This window comes from Oryctolagus cuniculus, chromosome 1, assembly GCF_964237555.1.
Source record: "Oryctolagus cuniculus chromosome 1, mOryCun1.1, whole genome shotgun sequence".
In the NCBI taxonomy this organism is placed as follows: domain Eukaryota; kingdom Metazoa; phylum Chordata; class Mammalia; order Lagomorpha; family Leporidae; genus Oryctolagus; species Oryctolagus cuniculus.
Window position 1 is genome coordinate 182,073,368 of NC_091432.1, and position 10,513 is coordinate 182,083,880.

Sequence of the window (10,513 nt, forward strand, 5' to 3'; positions counted from 1 at the left end):
TCCTGCCATCAAATCAGCGCGGTGCGCCGGCCATTGGAGGGTGAACCAACAGCAAAAGGAAGACCTTTCTCTCTGTCTCTCTCTCTCACTGTCCACTCTGCCTGTCAAAAAAATAAAATAAAAAAAATAAAAACATACAGGGGCCAGCACCATGGTGTAGCGGGTAAAGCCGCCACCTCCAGTGCCAGCATCCCTTATGGGCCCCTGCACCGGTTCGAGTCCCAGCTGCTCCACTTCTCATCCAGCTCCCTTCTATGGTCTGGGAAAGCAGTGAAAGATGGCCCAAATCCTTGGGCCCCTGCACCCACGTGGGAGACATGAGGGAAGCTCCTGGCTCCTGGCTTCAGATCAGCACAGCTCCAGCCGTTACGGCCAATTGGGGAGTGAACCAGCGGATGGAAGACCTCTCTCTCTCTTTCTGCTTCTCTTTCTCTCTCTGTGTAACTCTGACTTTCAAATAAATAAATAAGTCTTTTTAAAAAATATATACATGAATAGAAACCTATTTTAATATAAGATTTCAAACTACAATTCCAAAATAGTATTAATAATTTGCTTTTAGAGGTAAATCAGTATTTTAATTCTACCTGGCTTTATTAAAATCTCCTAAGGATTTAAATATTGTGAAGAACAATAACAATTTAGCAATCCAAACAAAATTCCTATTATAAGTTTAACTTACTTTTTGAATTATTTTTAATATATCTTACTGCAACAAATCTTGCAAAATGATACATCAAATGAATAAACTTAGGACCACCAGGAGAAAGAAACAAGGAGCCAACAACTTGAGGAAAGCTACTTCCACACTCAGCCTATGGAAAAAATAAGAGGATTCGAAAATGTTACCAACAATACTCATAGTTCATATTTACATCACAATGTTCATTTTTCTTTTTAAAAAATGTATTTATTTATTTGAAAGGTAGAGTTACAGAGAGAGGGAGATGGAGAGACAGAGAGAGCACCTCCATCCGCTGGTTCACTTCTCAAGTGACCACAAGGCCATGGCTGTGCCTGGCCAGGGGCCTGGAGCTTCCTCCAGGTCTCCCACATGGGTGTAAGGGCCCAAGCACTCGGGCCATCCTTAGCTGCTTTCCTAGGCACATTTGCAGGGAGCTGGATCAGAAGTGGAGCAGCCGGGACTGAAACCAGCACCTACATGGAATGCCAGCTTTACCCGCAGCCGGCGCACCGCACTGATCCGAAGTCAGGAGCCATCCTCCACTGCACTCCCGGGCCACAGCAGAGAGCTGGCCTGGAAGAGGGGCAACCGGGACAGAATCCAGTGCCCCGACCGGGACTAGAACCCGGTGTGCCAGTGCCACAAGCAGAGGATTAGCCTAGTGAGCCGCAGCGCCAGCCTTATATGCTTTTTAAAAGGGCATGGCAGTCTTTTAGCAGAAGCTGAGTATGTCCTTGAGCACTGTAGGGTGGCGTCTCAGCCATCAGCACCCCACCTCATAGAACAGTGGCTCGGACATATCCAATTTCCACAGTGAGGTCTTGGAACATCACCAGCCTCAGCCCACACCTTAGTATCATTATACAATTTTAAAAGCATAAAAAACTTGACAAAGTTTATTCTACTGTAACCACAAGTTGAATTTTTTGGTTTTTCTAAACTCAATGGATTGTTCACAAAAAATTATAATAATAATGCCGCAATTGACACCATTGGAGAAAACAGCCATAATAATCTGTGATCAAAACTTTTCTTTAAAAACTCTGAGGGCCAACATCATGGCCCAACAGGTTAAGCCACTACTTGCAAGGCAGCATCCCATATCAAAGTGCCACTTCCAATTCAGCTTTCTGCTAATCAGCCTAGGAAAGCAGAAGACAGCCCAAGTAGTTGGGCCCCTGCCACCCATTTGAAGACCAGCCTTCAGCCTGGGCCAGACCTGGCTCTTGTGGTCACTGGAGAGTAAACCAGAAGATGAAATATTTCGCTGTCTCTCTACCTTCCAAATAAATTAATTAATCTTTAAAATAAATTAATTAAAACTGTGATATTTACTCCCATGAACTCTGAAGTCTATTTCTAGTAAACCTAGCCAGCAAAGTTGGTATCTGAAAAATACAAAGAATCTCAACCAAAAATCAAACAATATTATTCTAAGATTTCCTTAGTAATTCCTTTTTAACTTACATCAGCTATTTTTAGCCTTTTTTAAAATTTTTTCTTATTTGCATTTTATTTGAAAGGCAGAGAAATACAAACAGATTAAGAGAGATCCTACGTCTCATCCACTGGGTCACTCCCCAAGTGCTCCCCAATGTATGGGCCCAGGGCAGGCTGAAGCCATGAGTTCAGAACTCAATCCAGGTCTTCCACATGGGATGGGCAGGGACCCAACTACTTCAGTCATCATCTGTTGCCTCCCAGGGTATACATTAGTCAGAAGCTGGAATCAGGAGCAGAGGCAGGATGCAAACCCAGGCATTCTGATGTGGGATTCAGGCATCCCAAGTGCTATATTAATGCTGTGCCAAATGAGCACCCCTAGCATAAAGTAAAAACAATGCATCCTTTATGAGGCAGGCATTTGGCCTGGAAGTTGAAATGCCAGTTAAGAAGTCTGCATTCAATACCAGACTGCCTAAATATGAATCCCAGATTCAGCTCCTGACTCCAGCTTCCTACAGAGGCAATGGTCATGGCTCAAGTAATTAGGTTTCTGCCACCTGGCTTCAGCACACTGGCACTGCAAGCATTTGAGGAGTAATCAGAGAACAGGATCATTCTCTCTACCTGTCTTGTCTGTCTCTCTCACATAAATACGTTAAAATTTCTAAAAAGAGACTGTACCTCTAAAAAATTAATGTTAGTTTGTAACATTCTAAAGTTTGCATCTTTCAAAAAAAGAATACTTACAGAAATCTTTTTTAACCATTCATAGCAATGTTTCCGGAATTCAGTTTCACTTTTTTGGTCAAATGGAGGCCAGCAAAATCTTAACAAAAATAAAAACATTAGAATTATCAACAAGTGCAATACATTTTTTATTAAAATCAAACTTATTTCCTACTGGAAACATAAGGCTAAATAAAGCTGGCATTCCTAGATTTTCAGCTAAAGATACCGACTTGTGAGAAACAGTCATTTGCCTTATAATTATCTATACAGTTCAGTTCAATTTAGGACATATTTAATGAAGGAATGAGCAGTTATTAAAATTTCAGAAAATCAGCTGACAAGAACAATACTCAATGACCCATTGGATTAATGGTATAAACTAGTATATTGGACCTAAAAAAATTTTTTTACATGAGGAGCCAGCATTGTGGCAAAGTGTGACAGTCAGAATTCCGGCTGCTCCACTTCTGATCCAGATCCCTGCTAACGCACCTGGCAAAGCAGCAAAAGACAGTCAAAGTACTTGAACCTTGCCACATATGTGGGAGATCTGGATAGAGTTCCTGGCTCCTGGCTTCCACCTGGCCTAAACCAGCTGTTGCAGCTATTTGGAAAGTGAACCAGCAGATGGAAGATCTCTCTCCTCTCTGTAATTCTGCCTTTTAAACAAATAAATAAATCTTTAAAAATCTTGCATGAGGGGGCCAGCATTGCATAATGGGTAAAGCTGCTGCTCCTGCGATGCTAGCATCCCATATGGGCACCTATTCAAGTCCCGGTTGCACCACTTCTCATCCAGCTCCCTGCTAATGGCCTGGGAAAAGCAGCAGATTGTACAAGTGTTTGGACCCCTGCACCTATGTGGGAGACCTGGATGAAAGTCCTGGCTCCTGGCTTCAGCCTGGCCCCGCCCTGGCCATTGTAGCCATCAGAGGAATGAACCAGTGGACAAATGATCGAGCTTTTCCCTCTCTCTCTGTGACTCTGACTTTCAAATAAATCAACAAATTTTTCAAAGAAAAAAAAAACTTGCATGAGAGAAACATAAATGGATACACATAAGCAGAGAAGAGTGGCCAAAACAGAATATGAATCCCAGAGATAACCCATATCTTAGTCCAGCAATGCTACTGTTTTTGTAGCTAAGGAAGATACAATATGAAAAGTTTTGTTTTAGTTTTTTGGTCAAAAATACCAGAATTTAAAATTTACATATTGTTTTCCCACAATTAGTTTCGCCCAAATTTTTACTCTGAGGCATAATTATTTTTTTAAGACCTCATTTTTTTAATTTCTATAACAAAATATTTTAATATACATAGAAAAAAAAAGACTGAAAGACTAGAATAACAGTGAGTTTCTGGTTGATGGGTTTAGGAGTGATTTCTACTTCCCTGTTTATATTTTCCTGAATTGCTTAAGTCATAACATTCAGTCAGGAAAAATCAAGATCTCTATTTTGGCCGGCGCCACGGCTCAATAGGCTAATCCTCCGCCTTGCGGCGCCGGCACTCCGGGTTCTAGTCCTGGTCGGGGCGCCGGATGCTGTCCCGGTTGCCCCTCTTCCAGGCCAGCTCTCTGCTATGGCTTGGGAGGGCAGTGGAGGATGGCCCAAGTCCTTGAGTCCTGCACCCGCATGGGAGACCAGAAGCACCTGGCTCCCCACTTCGGATCAGCGTGATGCGCCGGCCGCAGCGCGCCAGCCGCAGCAGCCATTGGAGGGTGAACCAATGGTAAAGGAAGACCTTTCTCTGTCTCTCTCTCTCACTGTCCACTCTGCCTGTCAAAAATAAAAAAGAAAGAAAAAAGAAAAAAAAAAAGAGCTCTATTTTTATTCAGAAAGAAGAAGCCCTATGTCATAATGATAGGAATTTCCAAGAAAAGTTTCTAAAAATGCTTGTTCTATTGGGCACTCACAAGTTTAATTTAAGTCAAAATATAAGAATAGATTACTGGGGGCCGGCACTGTGGCGTAACAGGTAAAGCCACCGCCTGCAGTGCTGGCATTCCATATGGGCGCCAGTTCAAGACCTAGCTGCTCCATTTCCAATCCAGCACTCTGCTATGGCCTGGAAAAGCAGTAGAAGATGGTCCAAGTCCTTGGGCCCCTGCACCCATGTGGGAGACCTGGAAGAAGCTCCTGGCTTCAGATCGGCTCAACTCTGACTGTTGCCACTATCTGAGGAGTGAACCAGTAGATGAAAGGCCTTGCTCGCTCTTTCTCTCTCTCTCTCTCTGCCTCTCCTCTCTCTGTGTAACTCTTCAAGTAAAATAAATACATCTTAAAAAAAAAAAAAAAAAAAAGAATACATTACCAAAAATAAAAATAATGCCCTCAACAAAGGATTTACTTGTTACTCTTCTATTATAAGCAGTGATGGTACAATATAAACATCAAAACAAATTTAAACAGTTTTTCCAAACAGAACAAACCCAAATTACATGCAAAGTAACTCAGAACCAGGCCTAGCTATCTCCTTCTTAAAACATTTAATATTTAACAGCATATAAAAATAGACTATATTTAATTGAAAGTATTTTTGCCTATAGTAATTGATGCTTTTACATGTATCATATATATATCTCTCTGAAAAAATAAAAGGTTTACAGAGAAATAGGAAGTAAAATTAGACAATCCTGACTGTTTTGTTCTCAGTCCAGTTTCCTGCTAATGTGCCTGAGGAGACGGCAAAAGATGGCCTAAGTGCTTGAGCCCCTGCCATCCTCTTGGAAGACAAGGATGGAGTTCCTGGTTCCTAGCTTCAGCCTGGTCCAGACCTGGCTGTTGTGGCCACTTGGGAAGTAAAGCAGCAGATGGAAGATCTCTCTCTCTCTCCCTCTCTGTCACTCTGCCTTTCAAACAGATAAATCTTTCAAAAAAAAAAGGCAAAGAAAAAACCACTCATATCTTCATATCTACGAAAGTTAAACACTAAATTTCTAAGACTCAATCATGAATCTTTTGACATCCACTCAAAGGCCAAAGTTAAAATGCTGGCTTATAACAAGGAATAGTCCATTTTCAAATATTAGAATGACTACTTAAGAAAATGAGACAATTTTTTCCTTACTTGAAAACTTCTTTGGTGAGAGACTGGTCCAGTGTTTGAAACAAAAAATAAGAAACGATCTGAAAGGCATCACGGTTCAGTTTATCAAACATGTTCCTGGTGGTTTAATGAAACAGAGGGGAAAAAAGATTAATAAAACTAAAAATAATCAAAAGTTAAATAAGCCTGATACAAATTAATACTTTTCATTCAATTCAAGAGGTCAAGGCAAATTAATTTTTCTCATTCACATACATTTTTAACCAATTTAAAAAATATAACAAGTTTCTATTTTCTGCTTCTAGAAACATAAATCCAACAGAAGAAAACTGGCAGGACTTGATTCACTGCAAAGAAAAAATTCTACAGAAAGGGCCTAATAAATTAGGTAAACAGAGAACCATGCCTTATGATATGATGATGATATAAAACATAAAAGCAAAAATAGCTAACATTTTCTCAAAGTTTCCTACTTGACAGGCGTTATTTTAAGACTTTACACGTAGGGGCCGGCGCTGTGACGTAGTGGGTAAAGCCTGCAGTGCCAGCATCCCATATGGACACAAGTTAAGGTCCCGGCTTCCACTTCCAATCCAGCTCTCTGCTGTGGCCTGGGAAGGCAGTGGAGGATGGCCCAAGTCCTTGGGCCCCTGTACCCTTGTGGGAGACCTGAAGGAAGCTCTTGGCTCCTGGCTTTGGATCAGCACAGTCCTGCCGTTGTGGCCGCTTGGGGAGTGAACCAGCAGATGGAGTACCTCCCTCTCTCTCCCTCTACCTCTCTGTAAGTCTGCCTTTCAAATAAATAAATAAATCTTAAAAAAAAAAAAAAAAAAAGACTTTATATATAGACAGTAACTCTTACCTAATCTTTTCTGTCATCATATGAGGTTAAGTACTGTGCTATCTGCTTGACCTGCATCGTTTCATTTCATCTTATAACACTAGATAGTAACTACAGCATTTTCATTATACAGATGAGAGAAGTTAGATTTACAGACTTACTGAATTTGCCCAAAAATACATTATCAGGAAGAGGAAAAGCATGGATTTGAAATATGTCACTTGACCAGAATTCAGGGTCTTTACCACAAATTTTATTCCTAGAACTATCCTAATAACTAGTTGCTGAATGAATAAATGAAGGGTCTCTTCCTTCCAGACCAACTACTACCATAATTCAGGCCTAGATAACTATGAAGCCTTGCTTCCCTTCTAATACAATGTCTGCTATGCAATTCATAATTTTTCCTCAAGTGCAAACCTTTTACCTAAACACAGGTTGAATATCCTTTATCCAAAATATTTCTGATCAGAGGTGTTTCAGATTCCAGAGTGTGTCAGATTTTGGAATATCTGCATACACTTTACTTCTTGAGCACCCTTAATCCAAAAAATCAGCTGCTCAAAAACTTTTTTTGCTTTCAGATTTTTGGATTAGGGATGCTCAATCTGTACCTTGGAATGGGATCACTGCATTATAGTAAGTGTACATTTAACTTTTATAAGAAAAGCGGTTACACAACTACATGGATACAGAAACTAGAAACCCATAGAACTAGAAACCAAAATGAATTTTGCCATATTTAATAAAATGAGCAAACAAAATGTAGAGCCCCTACACTCACATGGGAGACTAGAATGGTATTCCAGGCTCCTGGCTTTGGCCAGGTCCAGCCCAGGCCGCTGCAGCCATCTGTGGCATGAACCAGCAGATAGAAGATCTCTCTCTCTCCTTCTCTCTCCTCCTCTCTCAGTTCGTGCCCCAGCTGCTCTTCTTCCGATCTAGCTCTCTGCTATGGGCTGGGAAAGCAGCACCCACATGGGCGTCCCCAAAGCAGCTCCAGGCTCTGGATCGGCCCAACTCCACCACTGCAGCTATTTGGGGAGTGAACCACCGGGTGGAAGACCTCTCTCTCTCTGCTTCTGCTTTTCAAATAGATCTTTAAAAAAAAAAAATATTTTTTCAAGGGCAGAGAACAGACTGCAGTTACACTGACAGATAAGCCAGTGAAGAGAAAACTAAGATGGCCAAAACACAGGAGAGAAGGATGGAATGGTATTGAGAATCATTCTCAGCAGGGCCCAGAAGCTTCAGGTTCTCTGCCAGTACACAGAAAATGAGACTGCTATGGGACATTAAATCATGTGGCATAAATGGAGTTTTAATAAATACATCACCTTAACCAGATAAATACTATTCCAGTGGGGTCAGTGTTTAACAGATTTGTAGGAAAAACCCTGCATAAGTTAACTGTAGTAACTTCCAAACAAAACTTAATTGCAGCTCTAAACATTACAGTGTAAATTATAATACACCGGAAAATGTCGCGGAAAAGAAGGGAAGTGTAGGTGAGCTAATCATAAATAATAGCTACTTCTCTGTGACATGACATGGCAGTGAATTCAGAGATACTTTTGAGATTGCTGAATCAAGAAATACAGATCTAAGCAAAATAGTACAACAGCCACTAGGAAAATTGAAATCATAAAATGTACACAAATCACATAGATGAGACTAAGAGAACCAATGTGCTCCCAAATTCTTCTTGGCTTATAGCAGAGAAGATAATACTGTCTAGAGTAGACAAAGCACATTAATATATTTAGATTACGATCATAATAGAAATAGTAAAAGTAGGGAAGAGGGTTCTACTTTTTACTTTAATATCCTTCTCTGGTTGTTTTTTTTGTTTGTTTGTTTGTTTGTTTTTGCTAAATGTGGCATGCCTTTGTTTCCTATCTTTAAACATAAACATTACAAACTAAAGTTAAACAACGGTTTTCAAAGAAGCCTTCAATTCCAAAAGGCGTCTGCGCCCATAGTTCCCACCCACCTCCCCCAAAAGCAGGGTTAAGCTGCCCCTCCCTCCCATACCGCGCTGCCAGCAGTTTCCCAATTTCTACGGCTCTGTCACCAGGCTGGCACCTGGGGCAAGGGCTTTGCAGCCTTGAGCCACGCCTGGGACACAGCAGTCGCTCGGCCTTTCCGGATTCGTCCGCCCGCCCAGTCCGCGCAAGGGCGGGTCTACCGGCTGTCTCCCCGACTCAGGCACCCTCGCCCTGCCGGCCTCAGCCTCCTTACACTCCGAGGTGCGTGTGCGACACGATCTTTCCACAGGCAGTGGTAGCCGGGCCCGGCTCGAAGCCGAGCGCCTGCAGGTACATCCAGAGATGCTCCTTTTCGAAAGAAGTTACCCAGGCAGAGCTCATCCTCGCGGAAAGGCACGGCGACTTCACAGGAAGAAAGCGCAGGCCCGAGCGACTGAGGGCCCAAAGGGTCGCTGCCTACAGGCAGCCGGAGGTCGCGGCAGTTCCTGCATTGCCACCGCCTGCTGCTTTGTCGCCTGCAACCATGTCGCCTCAGATGGCCTAGAAGTCTCCGGGAAATGAAGCCACCAACGGCTGTGGCGGCAGAGAGGCCAAAGCGAAGCCACCACAAAACCAAGACTCCCGCGCTTGAGGAAGAGCAGTGCGCGCCTGCGCCGCCTGGCTTCCGGGAAGGGTGGTTTTCCCCAGGGGACTACATCTACCGCCATGCAATGCGCCCTTTTCGCCATCCCTTCCTGTCAGGCCCAGGCGGGCGACTACAAGAACCACAGTGCATTGCGCGGCAGGAGACCTTTTGAGGTTTCAGGTCCCTATTGTTGAGTGGTTCCTTTTGCTTCTGTGTGCTCCTTAGATTACATGCGTCAAGTGGCTCAAGGCAGTGGGAAAAGCAGTGGATTCCACTTTTAACTGTTCTTGGCTATATGACCCTGAACAAGTCATCTAACCTCTGAGTGCTTTACTCTTTTGTTTATTTGAAAGGCAACAAGAGAAAAAGATCTTCCAATAAGTAAAATTTTTAAAAAGATCTATTTCGGGCCGGTGCCGCGGCTCACTAGGCTAATCCTCCGCCTAGCGGCGCTGGCACACCGGGTTCTAGTCCCGGTTGGGGCGCCGGATTCTGTCCCGGTTGCCCCTCTTCCAGGACAGCTCTCTGCTGTGGCCAGGGAGTGCAGTGGAGGATGGCCCAGGTGCTTGGGCCCTGCACCCCATGGGAGACCAGGAAAAGCACCTGGCTCCTGGCTCCTGCCATCGGATCAGCGCGGTGTGCCGGCCGCAGCGCGCCGGCCGCGGCGGCCATTGGAGGGTGAACCAACGGCAAAAGGAAGACCTTTCTCTCTGTCTCTCTCTCTCACTGTCCACTCTGCCTGTCAAAAAATTAAAAAAAAAAAAAAAAAAAAAAAAAAAAAAAGATCTATTTCAGGCCGGTGCCACGGCTCATCCTCGCCTGCAGCACTGGCACCCGGGGTTCTAGTCCTGGTTGGGGCGCCGAATTCTATCCCGGTTGCTCCTCTTCCAGGCCAGCTCTCTGCTGTGGCCCGGGAAGGCAGTGAAGGATGGCCCAAGTCCTTGGGCCCTGCACCCCATGGGAGACCAGGAGGTAGCACCTGGCTCCTGGCTTTGGATCGGCGCAGCGCGGGCCATAGCGGCCATTTGGGGGGTGAACCAACGGAAGGAAGACCTTTCTCTCTCTCTCTCTCTCTCATTGTCTAACTCTGCCTGTCAAAAAAATAAAATAAAATAACAAGATAATTAGTTCGCTATCATCTTCTAAGAA

At 43.5% G+C, this 10,513-nt stretch overlaps 1 protein-coding gene across 4 annotated transcripts in view; it reads right to left on the reverse strand.

The window, feature by feature from the left end:
• HAUS6 (HAUS augmin like complex subunit 6) overlaps positions 1-9,426 on the reverse strand; it is a 53,175-nt gene extending 43,749 nt beyond the window's left edge. Inside the window, exons 1-4 of one of the 4 annotated variants that reach the window (XM_002707973.5) lie at positions 8,993-9,426; positions 5,932-6,027; positions 2,879-2,957; positions 683-815 (exon numbers count right to left, since the gene is read on the reverse strand). In XM_002707973.5, the coding sequence (XP_002708019.2) occupies positions 683-815; positions 2,879-2,957; positions 5,932-6,027; positions 8,993-9,120 (436 nt within the window). In that variant the 5' untranslated portion in view covers positions 9,121-9,426. The remainder of the gene's footprint in view (positions 1-682; positions 816-2,878; positions 2,958-5,931; positions 6,028-8,992) is intronic. The other 3 variants (XM_008254372.4, XM_070052752.1, XM_070052751.1) reach the window with 3 other exon arrangements.
• Between the last annotated feature and the right edge of the window lie 1,087 nt (positions 9,427-10,513).